The 21,762-nt window shown below is 42.3% G+C and overlaps 1 protein-coding gene across 7 annotated transcripts in view; it reads right to left on the minus strand.

The window, feature by feature from the left end:
* Positions 1 to 4,586: 4,586 nt before the first annotated feature.
* Positions 4,587 to 21,762, minus strand: part of U2SURP (U2 snRNP associated SURP domain containing) — a 93,882-nt gene continuing 76,706 nt past the window's right edge. For all 7 annotated transcript variants that reach the window (XM_075861464.1, XM_075861461.1, XM_075861466.1 and 4 more), the window contains 4 exons: positions 8,336 to 8,446; positions 7,343 to 7,461; positions 5,907 to 6,074; positions 4,587 to 5,227 (listed from right to left, as the gene is read on the minus strand). In XM_075861464.1, the coding sequence (XP_075717579.1) occupies positions 5,089 to 5,227; positions 5,907 to 6,074; positions 7,343 to 7,461; positions 8,336 to 8,446 (537 nt within the window). In that variant the 3' untranslated portion in view covers positions 4,587 to 5,088. The remainder of the gene's footprint in view (positions 5,228 to 5,906; positions 6,075 to 7,342; positions 7,462 to 8,335; positions 8,447 to 21,762) is intronic.

Consider the following 21,762-nt stretch of genomic DNA (forward strand, 5'->3'; position numbering starts at 1 on the left):
GTTTTTTACATGTTCCATTCCCCAACATACCTTTTATCTATCATCTCCCCAAAATCCACAAAACACTCACAGACCCCTCCGGACGTCCTATTATTTCAGGAATCGGCTCATTAACCAGTAATCCCTCTCACTTTGTAGACTTACACCTTCAACCATTTGTACTTATGTTACCATCTTATCTCAAAGACTCTACTCAACTTATCAGTGATCTTTTCAATCTCAAAACTGACGTAACCATATCCAATATACATTTTTTAACAGCAGATGTAACTTCTTTGTACAGCAATATCCCACATAATAAAGGCATGCAGGTAACCAAATCATTCCTATCATCCAATGTTTTAATCCCTGATAACCAAGTTTCCTTCCTAACCAATTGCATTGACTTTATTCTTCACCATAACACATTCACTTTTAATAACATTTTTTATAATCAAATCAGAGGCTGTGCGATGGGTACCAGATTCGCACCAGCCTACGCAAATCTGTACATGGGGTCCTTCGAAGAGGAATATATCTTAGGTGAACATCCTTTCAAAAAAAACATTCTTTTATATAGGCGTTATATCGACGACCTGTTTTTCGTATGGACAGGATCTGAAAATGAAGCCTCTAGTTTTATTAAATTTTTAAACACTAACAGTTATGATATCTCTTTCACGCACACTTTTTCTGAAACCTCAATTGATTTTCTGGACTTAACCATCAGCTATGACATCTTGACCGAACATTTTATCACAAAAACTCATTTCAAATCCGTCGATGTAAACAGCTATATTGACTTCAAAAGTGCCCACTATCGCCCGTGGTTAACCAATGTACCCTTCGGCCAATTTAGAAGAGTACGTAAAAATTGTAGTACCAATGAAAATTTTAAAACAGAGTGCAATATTTTAGAGGGGAGATTTAGAGAAAAGCACTTCCCTCCACAACTTATCAAAGATGCAAGACTAAAAGCTTCACTATTATCCCAGGACTCCTGCTTAATCCCCGTACAGAGAAAACCAGTAGTAAATAAATATAATACCAATTTCATCACAACGTTTAACCAAGGGAATAAAACAATCAGGTCAATATTGCACAAACATTGGCACATCATAAAAAGTGACCCTTACCTTAAAGATGCGATACCCGTTCATCCAAGCATCACCTTTCGACGATCATTAACTCTTAAAAATATTCTGGCCCCCAGCAGAATTCGTAAACCCAAAACAATAGCATCAACGTTCCTTTCTAGACCCAATGGCTCCTACAAATGTGGCCACCCACGATGTCTATGCTGTAATAGTATTAATAATAAAAAATTCTCATACACCGACAGTTACAAAAGAGTCTTTTCCAATCAAATCACCCCTAAGCTGCAGCAGTACATATGTGATTTATCTATTGGAATGTACATGCCAACTCCAATATGTAGGAAGAACGACACAACTCAGATCCAGAATAAACAAACATAGATTCAATGTGAACACAGGCTTTTTGAAACATAGTGTATCTCGTCATTTCGCTCACATACATAAATGCCAATTCAACCAAATTACAGTTACACCCATTGAAGAGATACATCACGACGTTCCCAACAGATTTAATAAACTTAAACAGAGGGAAAATTTTTGGATTTTTAAATTACAGACCTTACATCCAAGAGGATTGAATGACATCTCCGAATCATCACTGGACTAACCTACACCCCAAACTTTTTAGAAAATATTTGAGGCTGAATGATCTCCTAAAATACCACGTATCATTAAACATTTGTAATCTGTCTACCCAATTTATTTATTCAGGCATCTTTTTATATATAGTCCACTAATATTTTCCTTTTAAAACAGCAGAACTCTAGCGCATATATATATATATATATATATATATATATATATTTTTTTAACCTTACTCGAGTCTCTTTTACTAACTTACCGGCAGTATGTGTTGCCTACCCTGCCTCGGATCCTACTGTGTTATGGTTCCGCACTACTGACCGAGTTATATAACGGCAATTATATTCTTTCCATGTACAGTAGGGTAAAAATTAGTTCCTATTATTTTACATTCCAGTTTTTAATAAGCTGCACACTCTAATTACGTTCAGGACCGAACCAGGTTGCTAACCACGCTAAAACTTAGTTACCTAATGTTTCATCAAGCGCAGCCATATAAGAATGCCTATGCCTGATACGGCATCCATGTGCATTCTCTTATTTAAATACATGTTTTTTAAGCAGCTTTTAATAGGTCCAATATCTTACCCACAATAAGCATAGCACTATCAATTTGCTTCTTTACTATGATCCCCGCTCGGTTGTCCTGGTAACAAGGCCGCGTCCCGGCTTCATACACTCCGAAATCTATTTATATCAATTTACATCCCCTTTTTTTAAATATATGCTGCATACTCTAATTTAAATCAGAACCGACCCAGGTTGCTAACCACGCTAAAATTTAGCTACCTAATGTTTTATCAGCGCAGCCATATATGAATGCCTATGCCTGACACGGCATTCTGGCGCATTCTCCTATTTATCTAAATAATACATGCCTCTTAATGGGTTCAATAACTTACCCATGGTAAGCATAGTGCTATCAATCTGTTCCCTTACTATGATCTCCGCTTGGTTGTCCTGGCAACGAGGCCGCGTCCCGGCTTCATATACTCCAAACTCACTCATACTAATTTACATTCAAGTTTTAAAATATGCTGCATACCCTAACTTAAATCAGGACCGAACCAGGTTGCTATCCACGCTAAATTTAGCTACCTAATGTTTTATCAGCACAGCCATATATGCAATGCCTATACCTAATGTTTTATCAGCACAGCCATATATTCAATGCCTATACCTGATACGGCATTCATGTGCATTCTCTTATCTAAGTAATACATATCTTTTTAAACAACTTTTAATGGGTTCAATATCTTACCTACGTCAAGCACAGTTCTATCAACTCTCTCCTTCGCTATGATCTCTGGTTGGTTGTCCTGGTAACGAGGCCGCGTCCCGGCTTCATTCACTCCAAAACTCTAAACCCAGTTACATTCTTTACTTCCTTTCTTTCATTCATTTTTTATTTATTTCTTTCATTCTTTAACTGTACCTCATCTTTATGAATAAACATTTAACTTGTTTGTCAAAATATATTATGCATTTATAGCCCCACGATGGGAACACTGTGGAGTAAAAAAGCCGGGAGTGACGTCAAGATCGCACCTTGACCCCGTCAGATTTGGCGGTTTTTTCCAATTATGTTAATTTGTACCCACATGTTATATAAGATATGTTCTTTCTGATATGTACATGGCCTGAGGAAGACGATTGTTCGTCGTCGAAACGCGTAGCCACTCTTAATAAATTGAACTTATTACCAATACCTCGGGACTTCGTTCCACATTATTCTCACCACACAGCAGCGCCTTTGAAAAGATCCATTTTTCTACCTGCATTTGTCTCCAACTTTTAGAGATGGGAAAGCTAGCACAGTGCCCTCATAACAGGAGAAAACAGGATCTCTTATGCTCTTTATGGTTGTGGGGAGCTGTTAGGGTATGTTCACACGGCAGCCTCCGTTACGGCTGAAATTACGGAGCCGTTTTCAGGAGAAAACGGCTCCGCAATTTCAGACGTAATGGCATGTGCAGGCGCTTTTCGCTGCGTCCATTACGGACATAATTGGAGCTGTTTTTCCATGGAGTCAATGGAAAACGGCTCCAATTACTTCTCAAGAAGTGACAGATACTTCTTTGACGCGGGCGTCTTTTGACAGCGGCGCGTAAAAAAAATGACCGTCGGCATAGAACATCGTAAAGCCCATTCAAATGAATGGGCAGATGTTTGCCGACGCTTTAAAGCTGTATTTTCGGACGTAATTCGAGGCTATAACGCCCGAATTACATCCGTAAATAGGGTGTGTGAACCCATCCTAAGTGTACTGGAGCGCTCACACCCGGTCATTATCCTGGGGAAATCTAAAAGAGAAAAAAAATAGAGATGCACGACATGGTGCAGTTCACCTGAGGGATGTTTGAAGGATGAGAACAGTGATGTGCTGACTGACCTATGATGGTTGTGCTAATTCGGGCACAACCCTGATATCTAAAAGGTAGGAAATCCAGGACAGCTGGAGCCACGGTCCGAACCGGCAACAAGAACCGTTGCCGGTCCGAACCAGCAACAGGAACGGTTGTCGCAAGGGATATAGGTTTAGGGTTTGGAGACAAAAAGGACTCTAAGTTGGCGCAGCGGTTATGGAAATAGTTCCAAGTGAAGGTAATAGATTAAATAATTATTAGGTCTATTTAGACAAGGCTACGCATTTCAACGCTACACCAGCATCTTGATGAATACGCTGATCCAGCGTTGAAACGTGTAGCCGTGTTGAAATAAACCTAATGGTTATTTCATCTATTACCTTCACTTGGAATTATTTACTTAACAGCAGCACCAACTTATGGTCCTTATGGTCTCCAAACCCTAAATTTATTATCCTGGGGAAGGCAGCTGCACCATATGGGCCCCCAGTTGGGAATCACTGTCTTAGGTCACACGTGCATTAGTGGACGTGTCATTTTTAGAACCATTTTTAAAAGCGAGTAGTTAATAATCAGTTCATATTTTATTTATTTGAAACCTAACGCAAATTTTCAAAGCTACAAAACATGAGGGCATGGGGACAATGAGTTTATATTTGTTGTCACAACATACTAAAACAGATTACGGGAAGGAAGAAGAAAGAAGAAAAAAAAAAAAAAAAAAAAAAAAAAAGTTTACTACTGCCAGCAGATCATATACACAATTGTGTGAATCCTAGCACAAAAATGGTTCCTTTTAGCGGAAATACATAGCCACAGTCAACAGGATTTTTTTTACAATATAAAACAGTGACAATTTCTATAGATGCAATTGCTCATAAGTATACACATGCATTCACAAAAAAAATTAGGAATGCTGCCTTACAGGACTTATTTTTACTGATTTTTTTTTTAATTTTTATTTCGTTAATATGATTTCTCAGGCACAGAGAAAAAAAAAACATTTTCATTAAATGACATCTTCATAAAAAAGAAGAAAAACAAAAAGCAATAGTGATGTTCTGTCAGTGTTTGCTTTTCTTTGACTTTTTGTGTGATCTGTGAGGGGATCTGGACTGGGACCTGGACTTTTTCACAGACTTCTTTGGGGACCGTGACCGTGATCTTCTAGATCTTTTAGGTGTACGAGAGCCTGAGGGTGACCTGAAATAAACATTTAGACAAATGAATCTAAACAAACACACAATTTTAGAATTATATTAAAAGGATGCAAGTCGTATAAATAATGGTACTCTCTTCCTTTGTAAACAGTTGATGGACCCCCTATGATGGAACACATATGAATAATGCATCATAAAAGTAATTTGTCAGAACACAATGTCAAAACATTGTTAAATATTATTAGTCGTTACATTATTCATTTAGAAGTGTCCAATACTTTGAATTCAAATAAAAGATCACAGCATGAAGAGTCCAGTATATGGCCTTAAAGTGGAGCTCTGGTCTGGAATTACTCAGGCTAATACACCACAGAACATTAACTGTAACCAATATAGTTTCTGCTGCAGAAGGGCTCATTTGATTTCCCCATATCTACAATGCAAGCCAATGGGCTGAGCTCTAGTGCCAGGCATCGCCACACTCCTACACATTGCTGTGCCTGAACCAACAATACAGGGGGGGCTGCAGCGCTGCTGGGAGTTTAACCATCCCTTCATTATGATGATCGCGGGTGTTCAGATGCCCAACTATCATACATTGATGACCTTTCCTAAGGAGAGGTCATCATTTGAAAAGCCAGGAATACCCCTTTAAACACTATAAAGCAAATTAGCTTTCTAACTCGTGTGCGATGACCGTGCTAGAATAATCTCTCGCTTACCTTTTACCCTTTTTACTGACTTCTCTGGGAGAGTCCTGATGAGAGGATAGGGACCGCAAGTTACCCTTGTGCGACCTTTCGGACCTTTCAGATTTTGGTGAAGGAGACTTGCCTCGTTTACTGCTGCTGCTTCGTGATGGACTGGGAGATCCACTGTGACGCTTTTTCCTAGATGGCATAAATAAAAGCAATCATTTATTTGTAAGGGTCAGCAAACACCAATGTTGCCCTATTTGCAATGCACAAAAAGAAGATGCTTTCACTTTGGTGGTTGGTTCTCAGCACACAAATGTGTTTGCTCGCTGTTTACAAGTCCTTTAACCCTTTAGAGACCACCAATACGCCTTTTCACGACTGTCACTAAGGGGTCTTAGGCTAGGCCGCTGCCTTTTCACGGCAGCCTAGTCTAAGTCCTGCACGGGTTTCCCGTGCAGGCTGGAGTGGGTGCTCGGATGTCTGATGAAAGCCGGGTTCCTGCTCCAACAGTAGCGATAGAAGTTTACGTTGATCATGGCAGTTTAACCCGTTAAATACTGCAGTAAACAGCGACATTCAACTATTTAAAGGCGACAATGGAAAAATAAAAAATAATTGCTTGGCCATTAAGGCGTAAAATAGGCTGGTCACTATGGGGTTAAAGCAGACCTTTCAGCTGATGTTCCTCAAAATAGGTTTATCCAAGAATCGCCCCCCCCCCCTCTCCCCCACGTATCAATCTCTGATAGTACTGGTCTCATTAACAAAGGACAATATTTAAGTGTCAGCGTAGCAAAATTATTTCCTATTAAGGAAATATTTACTATGTTGATTAGGGCAAACCACCTCCACACAGTAGAGCAGACAAAGGGGATGGGGTCAGGTATAAACAAGGCAATGAAGTTGAAAGCTGGACAGTGGCAGCATCAGAAGAGGCTGGAGTCTGGAATACAGGTATTGTAGCAAGTGTGTATTTATTTATTTATTTATTTGTGCAGTTCTGTGTCAAACCAACCCCCTGCTTGTGTATGTCTCTGCCTGCAAAAATTCACTTTTGAAACACTAATATTCTGTTTCACCTCGTTCACATCAGCGTCGGTTCCGTTCATGGGTTCAGTTAGCGGAAACAATAGCGCAGTCAACTACCCTATTGTTTCCGCTAAAAACACGGAAACCTTAAGGAACGGAGACAAACGGAAACCATTTGCAGCGGAAGCATTAGCGGTGAAATCAATGGTAATGCAAACGGAAGCTATGGTTTACGTTTGGCTTTCTGTTCATGGGATCCCGACGGAAAGGACTAACGGAACCCACGAACGGAAGCCAGGTGCAGATGTGAACGAGGCCTGAGTGGCATATAAGCAGATGTTATGATGAATAAGCAATAAGGAGGATGAATATAAAGACGTTTGTGCACAGGTTTATTGCGTGCACCTGCCATTATACACCTCTTATCTTACCTCTCTTTTCTGGTTGGTGTGGCGTCCTCTTTCTCTTTCTTCTCTTTTGATCGGTAATCAAACTTTTCTTTATCCTTCTTATCTCGGTCTCTTTCTCTCTCCAGCTCTTTTTCTCTCTCCTGTTAAAAGAACAACAAATTTAATTGTAATTTAACTGCTGCCACCTTGTGGTATCGGAAGATACATGCTCATATATGTCATATTTCATTACTACGGAAGAGACAGAACATTGGCGAAATAACCTAAACCTGTGGTGGAATAGCCATTACTTCATCTATAAGAATGTACAATTACACAGCACTTACTAATGCCGTTATTGTATACTAGGCAATTTACTCTAGTGAATAAAACTTGAGAAATCAATGACCAGCACACATTTACATAATAATAGTCCCCTATCTGGGATAATCAATTGGCCACAGAAAAAAAGCTTCCAGTTTCACACAGGTGAACAGAGAGATCATAACTTTTGTAAGCTGAAAGACCCCAAAGCCAGGTGGTTACCTGATAATCGAGAGACTACAGGCCATCTATTGTTACAGATACTCTACACCAGCGCTAAGTCTTCACCATTACACTAATCATGAATCTGATGCTCTAATGAACTCTGGGACTATTCCTTTCTACTCAAGTTCACTTGGACACTTTCCCCAAGGAACCAAATATGTGGCAGTATATAAAACTAGGGATCATGAAGCTACTGAAAACAATAATAGGACGTTTTCAGCTAAATGAACACACACTAAAGACCTGAAATGGGATGCCGAGCAGTTAAAATAGTACATATATTATTGGAAACCAGAAATTTATCAGAATATAGAAATGGAAAGATGGTTGCCCATCATACTTCAAACAAGAAAAAAAAAAAAAAGATCAGATTATAGCTGCAATATTGTATATCCCTCTTCCTACTCCATGCAAAACTATGTAAAAGTAAAACACGCATTGGGATAAGAGCAGGAGACTAAAACAGAATAAAAAAGCCAGACGTACCCTCTGTAGCAGCTTGTCTCTATAATGTTCAACTTGTTCCTGAATACTCTGTCCGGACTTCTTTGGCCTTTTACCAGACTCAATTTCATCCTGGAACTTCATTACCTTTAACTAAAAAATAAAAAAAGGAATAAATAAAAAAGTGAAATTAGACAACCTACTTACTAGAGGGATGATTACCCAACATAATTTGCCATTACAATAACACAGCTTCATTCAACATATCATTGTTGGTGAAAAATACCAATCCAGACTTCCTCTTAATATAGAATAGGTCCATCAGTCAAAAGCGTATTTTATTACCATATGACAGAGGCAGATACAAAGCACTGTTAATCATATCAAAACAGGATTATTTTTTTGTTGGAGTATTCAACATAAAATGCTTTCCTCGTCCAGTTCATAGGGGGACGCAGACCGTGGTTATATGCAAATAACATTAGGAGGCTTAACACTAAAAAAATTAAATAGTGGCCCCTCCTACAGGATATACCCGGCGCACAGACACAGCTATTATGCCTTTCCGCACGCAGTAGTAGAAGCAGATACAAGGTAAGAAAAGATAGGTCTAACAATAGAGGAGAATCCCTTAAACTGACAACCATGAACAAAAACCTTGCAATGGGTGGGAGCGGCGTCCCCCAATGAAAGGACAAGAAAAGGATTTTACGGTAAGTACTCAAAAAAATCCTGTTTTGTCGTTGGTTACATTGGGGAACACAGACCATGGGACGACCTAGAGCACTCCCCAGGGGCAAGAACAGAACACAGGACATGGTCACCTATTTCACAGATGCCTACAAGACCTTGCGACCAAGGGAAGCGTCTGCAGAGGAAAATGTGTGCACCTGATAGAGCATGACAAAAGTGCGTAAAGAAGACTATGTGGCCGCCTTGCACAACTGAAGAGGTCTTATGGCGCACAGCCCAGGAAGTGCCAACCGCTCTTGTAGAGTGGGCCCTGAACCGAAAAGGGGGAGCCTTGCCTCGAACCCGGTGGGCTTCACGAACAGTCATTTGAATCAAACGAGCGATAGTGGCCTTAGAGGCTGCCAACCCCTTCCTGGGACCCCCCCAGGAGGATGAACAAGGAAACAGACCTACGGAAGGAAACCGTGATAGAAGGCACGGACAACAACCAGGTTGTGGAGGGAATGCTCCCTCGGATGACTGGGAGATGGATAAAAGTATGGCAAAATGATGTCCTCATTTTTGTGAAAAGCCAAAAACAACCTTAACCCCTTAAGGACGCAGCCTAGTTTGGGCCTTAAGGCTCAGAGCTCATTTTTGAAATCTGACATATTTCACTTTATGTGGTAATAACGTCGGAATGCTTAAACCTATCCAAGCGATTCTGAGATTGTTTTCTCGTGACACTTTGGGCTTCATGTTCGTAGTAAAATTTGGTCGATATATTCAGTGTTTATTTGTGAAAAATTGCAAAATTTAGAAAAAATAGAATTTTTCTGAATTTAAATGCATCTGCTTGTAAAACAGACGGTTATACCACCCAAAATAGTTACTAGTTCACATTTCCCATATGTCTACTTTAGATTGGCATCGTTTTTTGAACATTCTTTTATTTTTCTTGGACGTTACAAGGCTTAGAACATAAACAGCAATTTCTCATACTTTTAAGAAAATTTCAAAAGCCTTTTTTTTTAAGGTACCTGTTCGGTTCTGAAGTGGCTTTGAGGGGCCTATGTATTAGAAACACCCATAAAACACCCCATTTTAAAAACTAGACCCCTTAAAGTATTCAAAACCGCATTTAGAAGTTTTTTTTAACCCTTTATGCATTTCACAGGAATTAAATCAAAGTGGATGTGAAATTTGCAAATTTCATTTTTCTTGCTGAATTTCAATTTTATTCCATTTTTTTCTGTATCACAGAAGGTTTTACCAGAGAAACACTACTAAATATGCATTGCCCAGATTCTGCGGTTTTTATAAATGTCCCACATGTGGCTCTAGTGCGCTCATGGACTAAAACACAAGCCCCAGAAGCAAAGAAGCACCTAGTGCATTTTGAGGCCTCTTTTTTATTAGAATATATTTTAGGCAGCATGCCAGGTTTGAAGAGGTGTTGAGGTGTCAAAACAGTGGGAATCCCCCAAAAGTGACCCCATTTTGGAAACTACACCCCTCAAGGAATTAATTTATGGTGGTTGTTACCATTTTGACCCTACGGTTTTTACTCAGCACGTATTTGAATTGGGCTGTGAAATTTAAAAAAAATGAATTTTTTCCAATAAAATGTAATTTTTCATCAACATTTCTTATTTTCACAGGGAACAAAATACGTCATTTTGTTGCCCAATTTCTCCTGAATGCAGCAATACCCCACTTGTGGCGATAAACTGCCGTTTGGGCCCATGGGAGGCCTCAGAACGGAAGGAGCGCTGTGTGTTCTGCTGGATTGGTTTTCGGTGCCATGTCGCATTTGCAAAACCCCAGAGGTATCAAAGGAATGGAAACCCACCAGAAGTGACCCCATTTTGGAAACTACACCCCCCAAGGAATTCATTTATGAGTGTTGTGACCATTTCGACACCATAGTTTTTACACAGAATTTATTTGAATTGGGCTGTGAATTAAAAATGTTTTAATTTTTTCCAATAAGATGTCGTTTTGGCTTAAAATGTCTTATTTTCACAAGGAATAAAATACCCCATTTTGTTGCCCAATTTCCCCTGAGTGCAGCAATACCCCATTTGTGGCGATAAACTGCCGTTTGGGCCAATGGGAGAGCTCAGAAGGAAATGAGCGCTATGTGTTCTTTGGAGTCCAGATTTTGCTGGATTGGTTTTCGGGTGCCATGTCGCATTTGCAGAGCCCCAGAGGTATCAAAGCAATGGAAACCCACCAGAAGTGACCCCATTTTGGAAACTACACTCTTCAAGAAATTCATTTATGAGTGTTGTGACCATTTAGACCCCATAGTTGTTTCATAGAATTTATTTGAAATGGGCTGTGAATTGACAAAAATGAAATTTTTTCCAATGAGATGTCGTTTTGGCTAAAAATTTCTTATTTTCACAAGGAATAAAATACCCCATTTTGTTGCCCAATTTGTCCTGAGTGCGGCAATATCCCAGTTGTGGTGATAAACTGCCATTTGGGCCCATGGGGAGACGCAAAAGGAAAGGACCACCATTTTGCCTACTGGGGATTTCATGGTGCTAAGTCATGTATGCAGAAGCCCCTGAGGTACCAGTACAGTTGAAACCCCCAAGAAGTGACCCCGTTTTAAAAACGACACCCTTGAGGCATTCATCTAGAGGTGTAGTGAGCATTTTGACCGGAGACATACACCCCATAAACTGTAATGTGGGTTCTCCCGTGTATGGCAATACCCTACATGTGGCGGTTATCAGCTGCCTGGGCACACAGCAGGGCTCAGAGGGGAAAGACTAGGGGGATAAGATGTGCGGAGGGCATCGGGGTAAGTAAAACTGGGGTATATTAAAAATAAAGGGACGTATGATACATTTTAAAACACTTTCATACAGAGCCTTAGTTTTTCGGGACACGTGTCACATTGATATATTGTGTCCTCCCTTATCACCCTCTTATAGCAGACTTTGCACCTCTGACTTTTTCCCTTCTTGCCAGTTGGGGAACTTTTCGGTATGATGTGCACGACCAGCTTCTTATACCACACCGCATGGCGCTGTAGGGCTTCAGGACTTGATCTGACAAGTCCACCCCTCCCATGTACCTATTGTAGTCCAGGATGCAGTCTGGTTTGGGGGTCTCTGTACTGGTACATGGGTACTGGTGTGACATCTATCTTGTCCTTGTACTTGACACACAATATGTTGCTGCTAGATTGTGCCCTGGTTTCACCCCTTCTGAGTGTTTGCCCAAGCAGAGTCTTAGGGAGGCCTCTCAGATTTCTTCTAGCAGTGCCGCATGCCGCAGGACTTCTGGAAGCGAGGCACTTGAAGAGCGGGACTCTGATATAAAAATTATCCAGGTAGAGGTGGTGCTGGGGCTGAATACTGCTGTCCTTCCCTTCATATATCCTAAATTTGTAGGTATACCCTGATGCCCTCTCGCACAGCTTATACATCTTCACGCCATACCTTGCCCTCTTACTCGGCAGGTACTGGCGGAATTGAAGCCTCCGTTTAAAATGTACCAGGGACTCATCAATAGAAATACACGTCTCGGTGGTGTATGCTTGGGAAAACCGGGCACCGAAACGGTCTAATAGGGGTCTCAGTTTATACAAACGGTTAAAACTGGGGTCATCTCGGGGTGGGCACGGCTCATTATCAGTATAATGTGAGAAGTGAAGTATTGCCTCATTTATTTATTTTTTTAGGTTACAGTTCAGTTCTGAAGTTGCTTTGAGGGGCCCATATATTAGAAACCCCTATCAAACACCCCTTTTTAGAAACTAGACCCCTCAAAGTATTCACAACAGCATTTAGAAAGTTTATGAACCCTTTATGTGTTTCACAGAAATTTAGAGCAAAGTAGAGGTGAAATGTAAATTATTTTTTTTGGTCAGAAAATCCTTTTTATACCATTTTTTTTATAACACAAGGTTTTACCAGAGAAACGCAACTCAAAATTTATTGCCCAGATTCTGCAGTTTAGAGAAATATCCCACATGTGGCCCTAGTGCGGTAATGGACTGAAGCAACGGCCTCCGAAGCAAAGGAGCACCTAGTGGATTTTGAGGCCTCTTTTTTTATTAGGCACCATGTCCGGTTTGAAGAGGTCTTGTGGTGCCAAAACAGTGAAAACCCCTCAAAAGTGACCCCATTTTGGAAACTAGACCCCTTGAGGAATCCATTGTAGTTTTCTTGGGGTGAATGCGGCTTTTTGATCAGTTTTTATTCTATTTTTATGTGGCGCGGTGACTAAAAAAAACCGCAATTCTACTATTGTTTTTTTGTTCTATTTTTTTTACAGCGTTCACCGTGCGCTATAAATGACATATTCACTTTATTCTGTGTGGCGATACGATTACGGCGATACCAGATGTTTATAGTTTTTTTATGTCTTACGGCGTTTGCACAATAAAATACTTGTTGTAATAAATCATTTACTTTTTGTGTTACCTTATTCTAAGAGCCAGAACGTTTTTATTTTTTCTTCAAAAAAAGCCGTGCGAGGACTTCTTTTTTGCGTAACGAACTGTAGTTTCGATCAGTACCATTTTTAGGTACATGCGATTTTTTGATCTCTTTTTATTCAATTTTTTAGGCGGTGAAGTGACCAAAAAAAATAGTGATTGTGGTACGGTTTATTATTTTTTTTTTTTACGGCGTTCACCACGCGGGATAAATAACGAAATAATTTTGTAGTTCAGGCCGTTACGGACGCGGCGATACCAATTTCTTATTTTTACACAACTTTTTACTTTTTTACTTTGTCCCACTAGGGGACTTGAGGGCAGGAGGCCCTGATCGCTATTCTAATACACTGCACTACATGCGTAGTGCAGTGTATTAGAGCTGTCAGCTACTCACTGACAGCAAGCATGACTCTGACTCTGTCAGGACCCAGTAGGCTTCCGTCGATGGCATAGCCGGACGCCATTTTTTGGTGTCCGGTTGCCATAGTCACCATCGCCGGCCGCTATTGTGTAGCAGGCCGGCGATGGCGGATTAACCCCTAAGAAGCCGCGATCGCTATTGAACCATCACGATCTGTCCCTGCACATTGAGCTGTGATAGCCTGCTGTCGGAAACAGCAGCTATCACAGCTCATGAACGCGCCCCGCGCCGTGTTTACTCCATGACATACTATTATGTCATGGAGCGCGAACGATGCACTTACCATGACATAATAGTGTGTCCTGGAGCGTTAAGGGGTTAAACCAAAAAGGAAGTACCGTGTGTAGCAACGCCTTGTCCTGAAGACAGGAATGGAGAACGGCAAGAGAGCCGCTAATTTAGAGACCCTCTAAGTTGAAGTCACGGCGACCAGAAAAAAAAAAAAAAAACCCTTTCCAGGAAAGAAAGGCTAAGGGCAGATTTCTCACAGGGGTTCAAAAGGGAGACGACTGCAAGACCAAAACGGGATCCCAAGAAGGAAACGGAGGACGATAAGTGAAATAGTGTGAGCAACCCCCTGCAGAGATGTCTTGACGTCCGCCTTAGATGCCAATGGGCAACCGAACAAGATGGAAGGGGCTGACAGCTGCCCCTTTAGGAAGTGCTAAACCTTAATCCGGGCCACCCAGCAAGAGGAAAGAATTCTGGATACAGAAAAACGCAAGGTCTGAGGACCCAAAGAAGTAGGGGGTGAGGCAGAAACACATACAGGAGCCTGAAGTCCAACCACAGCACCACAAGAGCATCTATGGCGCAGGCCTTTGGCTCTCAGGGCATGAAGCAGGGAACATGACCAATTAATCTGGAAGACATTCGGTCCACGTCCTGTTGGCCTCATCCGAGACATATTTGGTCAAATACCTCCCGGAAAAAAGACCACTCCTTAGGATCAACCTTTTTGTGACTGAGGAAGCTGCGACCCAGTTGTCGATCTCTGAAACGTGTACTGCCGTCAGCGCAGCAACGTGAGCTTCCGCCCAGGCCAGAATTTTGAGGCCCTGCCCATCACCGCGACGCTGCGAGTGCCGCCCTGAGGATTGACATAAGCCACTGTGGCAGTGGCACGGTCTGTTGGAACCCGCATTAAATGTCTGGACAGCGCAGCAGGCAAACAAATATGGCTCTCAACTCCAGAAGGATGATGGGAAGGGAGGATTCCTGTGAGGACCACATGCCCCTGATTAATGAGGTTCTGAAAAGTGCCCCCCCCCCCACCTCTTGAGACTGGCATCTGTGGAGAGAATCAGCCAGTTCAGTGGAAGGAATGAACGCCCCCAGGGAACAGCCTGGAGGGAGAATCCACTACCGACGCAAACGACAGAGTGGAAGGTTAAACCGCAGATCCAGGTAGTCCAGGGAGCGGTTCCACTGGGAAAGGCTCGCCTGTTGATGAGGACGTGGGTGGAACTGCACTAAGGGAATGGTCTCGATCGAGGCCACCATGGTTAAAAGAAACCTCATGCAGAGGCGGAGTGAAGTCGAAGGAAACACCCAGGAACACGAGTTGCTGAGAAGGAGACAGGTAAGATTTTGAGCGGTTGAAAATCCAACCGAACCGATATAGGGTGCCCAGAATATTCTGAAGCGCAGTCTCATTGTCCTCCCTGGATATGGGACTTGTTCGAATATGCGTCCTTGATGTCTACTGAGGAAAGGAACGCCCCCCTGTTGCATGGAAGTGACAGATCAAAGAGATTCCATCCAAAAATGATGATCCCTGACATGTGTGTTGATATGCTTGAGGTTCAGGGTGGGCCAAACCAAGCTGTCCTTTTTCAGTACGAAAAAGCAAAACCCCCAAATCTGTTGGGTCAGGGGTACCGGAATGATGACTTGTTGAAGTAGCAGAGAGTCGATACCTCAAAAAAGCGTGACCGTCCTAGAGGGGGGACTGTGGAACAGTTGACCGAATTTGTCAGCCTTCCTCCAGAGTGTTTTTCAATTTTGTATCCGGAGGATACCAGTTCCTGAAACCAGACGTCCGAAAGGCGTCCTTGAAGTGCAGAAGCCTGCCCTTCGTTCGAGCACAATCGAGCAGGGGCGCACACATAGGTGGCCGTGCCGCCTCCAGCATTTGCGGATTGAGGTCGGGTTTTTCGCTTTATGATAAGCATAGATCGCAATACTCACAAATGAGAAATCGTCGATAGATGACAAGAATATCGATGAGAAAATGATTAGGTGTATAGGGACCTGTGACAAACAAAATTGGGATATAAAGAAGTATTTTCAAAACATTGGAAAGTAATAATAATAATCTTTATTTATATAGCGCCAACATATTACGCAGCACTTTATGTTCCCTCTAAATTGTAAACAGACAATATCAGACATTACAAAGTGACAAAACTCATTTAGGATGGAGGACCCTGCTCGAAGAGCTTACAATCTATGCGGAAACAAGGGAGACACAAAGTGTAAAAGGGTTTGTTCAGTACAATAGTCCAGCCATCTTTTATACACATTGGGTGGTACACAAAGCTGCATGAGCCGGTCACCAGCCAGTATCCGTGTATGACAGACATGAAGTGCATTAGGGTGCAAGGAGTGTGAGGGAATCTTATTCTGATGACTAATGGGCACAAGGAAAGGAGTCAGATTAGGGAATGATATAGGCCTATCTAAAAAGATGTGTTTTCAGGGCACGTTTAAAACTGTGGATATTGGGAATAGTGGTAGCGCATTCCAGAAGAGTGGTGCAGTACGAGAAAAAAAAAAATCTTGGAGACTGAGTGGGAGGTTCGTATTATGGAGGAGATTTTAAGTCGTTGGCAGAACGTAGAGCCCGAGTAGGGTGGTAGACCGAGATGAGGGAGGAGATGTAAGGAGGTGCAGCACTGTGGAGAGCTTTGTGGGGAGAGTAATACGTTTGAATTTAATTCTGAAGGGGATAGGCAACCCATGTAGTGATTGGAACAGGGTAGAGGCCTTAGCGTAGCGGTTGGTCAGAAAGATGAGCCTGGCTGCTGCATTGAGGATAGGTTGGAGAGGGGAGAGTTTAGTGAGGGGAAAGACCGACTAAGAATGAGTTACAGTAGTCAAGACGAGAGTGAATCAGAGCAACGAGAGTTTTGGACGTTTCCTCAGTAAGAAAAGGGCGGATTCTGGAGATCTTCTGATGTGAAAATGACAGGAGCGTGAAAGTGATTGAATGTGAGGAGTAAAGGTAAGATTGGAGTTAAAAATAACCCTGAGACAGCAGGCGTGCTGCCTAGGAGTGCCACACACAGATGGAAACATCAGGTTTAGGGAGGTTTTACAAAGATTCAGTTTCAGATAGAGAGAGGACATGATGTTAGAGACAGCGGACAGACAATCACTGGTGTTCTGTATTAGAGCAGAGGAGAGGTCATGGGAAGAGGCATATAATTGGGTGTCATCAGCGTAGAGATGGTACTGGAAGCCAAATCTGCTGATAATTTGTCCAATAGGGGCTGTGTAGGGAGAAAAGGAGGAGTGGACCTAGGACTGATCCCTGAGGAACCCCGATAGCAAGTGGAAGAGAAGTAGTAGTACCAGCAAATGACACACTGAATGAGCGGTCAGAGAGATAGGAGGAAAACCAAGAGAGTAGTCTTTAAGGCCAATAGAGTAGAGCATGTTAAGTAGGAGTTTGTGGTCTACAGTGTCAAGGGCTGAAGAGATCCAGAAGAATCAGGAGAGAGTATTTACCGTCCGATTTAGCCAAGAGATCATTTGAGACTTTAGTAAGGGCAGTCTCTGTGGAGTGTAGAGTGCGGAAACCAGATTGTAAGGGGTCTAGAATGCAGTTAGCAGAGAGATAGCGGATAAGGCGAGAGTAGACCAAGCGTTCCAGGAGTTTGGAGATGAAGGGCAGATTAGAGACTGGTCGGTAGTTAGCAGCACTGGATGAGTCAGGAGTTGTTTTTTTCAGTGATGGGTTTATAATGGCATGTTCTAAAGGAGGAGGGAAAGATACCAGAGGAAAGAGAGAGGTTAAATAGTTTAGTCAGGTGACTAGTGACAGCTGGGGAGAGGGACTGGAGGAGGTGAGGGGATAGAATCACTAGGGCAGGTAGTGGGACGAGAGGAGCTTAGTGACTTATTTGGTCAAATGCTGAAAGTTTAGAAGAGGGAGTGATGGGGATCGATGATACTAGGGGACTGCGAGATATCATCCCGGATGTTGTCAATTTTAACTTTAAAATAAGTGGCCAGGTCTTCAGCACGGAGATCTGTGACCGGTGTCTGCACCTTAGGACTAATGAGGTAGTGAAAAGAGGCGTTTTGGATTATTAGATAGTGTGGAGATGAGAGAGGTGAAATAGACTTGTTTGGCGCGGTGAAGGGCACAGTTGTAAGTTTTGAACATAAATTTGTAATGGAGGAAGTCTGCAGCCAAATGCGATTTTCTCCAGACTTTCGGCACATCTCAAGCAACGCTGAAGAAAGCGGGATTGAGGCGTGTGCCAGGGTTGTCGTCGTCTTTGTCGAGTGGTTCGGAGTGTAGGGTGGGGGCTGCTTCATCCAATGCATTTTTGAGTGTTATTGTAATGTTTGGTGGCCAGATTGGGACAGGAGAGGGAGGAGATAGGGGACAATGTAGACTGTATGAGTTGCTGAGTGTTAATGGCATGTAGATTTCTGTAGGTCTGATACGTAGGCATGACCTGAGGAGGCAGAAAATATATTTGATAGTAAAGGAGAGAAGGTTGTGGTCAGAGAGCGGGAGAGGAGCGTTAATAAAGTCAGAAACTGAGCAGAGCCGGAAGAAGACCAGGTCAAGCGAATGCCCGTCTTCATGTGTAGGAGAGTTAGTAAGTTGTGACAGACCTAGGGACGAGGTTAAAGATAGAAACTGGGAGACAGATGGGGAGATTGGGTTATCAATGGGGATGTTGAAGTCACCCATGATGGGAGTGGGTGTTTCAGAGGATAGAAATTGTGGAAGCCAGGCAGCAAAATTATCCAGGAATCGACGGGGTGAGCCCAGAGGGCGGTAGACAACTGCCACTCTCAGGGAAAAAGGGTCTGAGGGTGTGGACTTCAAAGGAGGGGAATGTGAGTGAGGGTACGGGGGGGGAATGACGTATGCCTACGGAAGTGCTAAGGAATGATGACTTGTGTGAAGTCTAACCATTGAAACCAATGATAACGTATAGGAGAAACTCTCTGGTACATAGTCATCTTCATATCCAGAAAGAAACAGAATATGGACAAACCTGGCTCTCAACTAGACCTCAAGATGTGGCGATTGTAAAGCCTGTGAACAACGTTTGAGGTCTCAAAAGAAAATATTTAATCCAGTGGACAAATAAATATCAACTGTATGACCAAGGGAATAATTTATGTTGTACATTGTTCTCTTTCGCTCTTATAGGTCGGAAAGATGATACAATAGTTTAGATGAAGACTATTACAACACATAAGTAATACTAAAACCAAGGAGGACACCCCACTAGTTAAAAATATGAGGTTTGTCCATGAGAATCATTTGAAAAGACATCCAGTTTTGGGGAATACAACGGATGAAGTAGGGGCTACGGGGAGGAAACCTCGACAATTTATTTCTCAAAACAGAAGCAAAATGGATTTTAGATTAAATTCACTTTATCTGAAGGGACTGAATGAGGGGTTCAGCTTCACACCCTTCTTGTTCTGTGCCGGCATCATGTGTTCTATTACAGTATATAGACCTTTATTAAATATATATGGTAAATTATAGTCTTTTCAATAATAACCTAATGTATTAACCATTGAGCCCTGAAGTTCTCATTATAAACGAAGAGCTAATATATAGCTTTAATGTATTATGTAATATAGACATGTATCTTTATATTATCCTTTTTAGGCATGAATTATGTGCTACAACTAAAATGATCAATCTTGATACGTCTAAAGGTGAGACCATGACTTTCTTATAAACATGCAATAGGCAGTATAAGAAAAATTTAATAAACATCTTAAAAAATGTAGCAAAAACACTGTATAAGATTGGGTCTGTAAAAATATATAGGACTGTATTATAAATATGTTATGTAGGCAAAAAGATGAGCAAGAATATAAATAAAAAACGCTCAGTACTATAAATGTGAGAAAAAAAGTTAATGTCCGATATAGAAAAAATATGAATCTTTGACCCAAATTTGAAGATCGTACCTAACTTTTAGGGACCCCTTTCTGCCATCATGTAGAGATGTTCCTCTCAGAGTAATATGTAGCCACATTCAGAGTCCGCCAGCGTCCTGAAAGCACTGCCGTCGAATCTAACCTCCATCCCTGCATAGCGACGCGTCCCATCACTAAGTGACTCTTCTCTATGTTCTCCCATCCCCCACTCCTCACATAGCGACGTGTCCTGTTACCATGCGACGCCTTAGAGCTTCAGGCCACACCTCCATGAATGGACCAATGGGGAAGCTTGACATTTTATGCTTTAGTTATAGGCAGTCCAATTGGTCACTATTCTGGCCAAACGTATCAGACCAGGGCAAGGGGGGGGGGGGGGGAGGGAGTTTAGTCAAGGAGACGATATCGTAATCCCCATTCTCCACTGAAGACGCCACTTTACGTGGCGAAACATGTAGGGAGGCTATTTAGGGATTTGTTATTTTCATTTTCCACGTAGACTAGCCTGTATATAAAAAATAAAAATATAAGACGCATATAGGGATACAAGAGGTTGCGAGCGGTGAGCTCAGCTCGCAGTATATGTTAACAAAAACGTGGAATACCTCCATTCACTTCAGTCGGAATAGTGAATGCATGCTAGGAGGAATGCCTCCATTGTACAAAATATATATTTATAATATTTAATCCCTGACTAAATTTAACTGCTATCTAACTGATAAAAACTATATCATTGTTCCCTCGCTGAGCTACGCGGTTTCCGTAACACTCATAGTTGTGAATGGCAGTTACGGAAGCAGCGTAGCACGCGAGGTACGCTGTTTCAGTTACTATTCAGTTCTATGGGTGTTACGGAAACAGCTTAACTTAGCAAGCTACGCTGTTTTCGTAATTCATGGTCGGAAATCACACAATTTAGCCCAATACAGTAGTAGAACGGGGTTTTGGGGGCCCCGTTCTTGAGATAGGTGCAGGTCCCAGAGGTGGGACCCGCATCTGACATTTACAACATGTACTGTGGATATCAAATGTCTGATGGGAAAACCCCTTTAAAAGTCAGACATTTGCAGTAGAGGGGATTACTAACGCAGGCACTGCACTAGTGGGAGAAGAGAATACAATAGAACCCATTCAGTGATGCACAGAAATAGATACTCCCTTTAGGGAGTAATGGCTGTCTTCACCTAGTTCTGCTAAGAATAAGAACACACTCCTACAGGGAGTTAAGTCAGGGACTGACGCCAGGATACCTGTAGGGGGGGGGAGAAGAGAAGGCCAAGAGCCGGTCCTACCCAGTTTCAGAGTTTTTGATGTCCCTCCTGAGAAAGATGCAGCAGCACTGGTCAGGAAGTCCTGTATCCCCAGCAGAGTCTGTTCGAATGAAGGAGAGAGAGAGAGAGGACACAAACTCTGTCCCCAAAGCACCACGACTGGCTGCAGGCAGTCATGTGAGGAAGACTGGCCAATCAGAGGAGGCGTCTGATTCCCCATGAGGAGATAGTGAAAAAAAAAAAAGAATGCTAGAGCGCGATCGGACCACAGAAAAGGCCCGCCCCTACAGTACTGTGCTAAAAATGGCGCCGCTGGCACAAGACTCACGAAAAAGGCGCTGCCGTTCGTGAAAAGATTTAAAAAATGGCACCGCCAACAATAGGCGGTCTGAAATTGGCGCCCAGCAGTAATAAAGGCCTATGAGTCCTAAAAACTTTAGCACCGGCAGGCAGGTCCAGCGGACCCAAGTGTATACAAGCAGTGGCCCTAGGG

Source organism: Rhinoderma darwinii, chromosome 4, assembly GCF_050947455.1.
Source record: "Rhinoderma darwinii isolate aRhiDar2 chromosome 4, aRhiDar2.hap1, whole genome shotgun sequence".
Classification (NCBI taxonomy): Eukaryota; Metazoa; Chordata; class Amphibia; order Anura; family Rhinodermatidae; genus Rhinoderma; species Rhinoderma darwinii.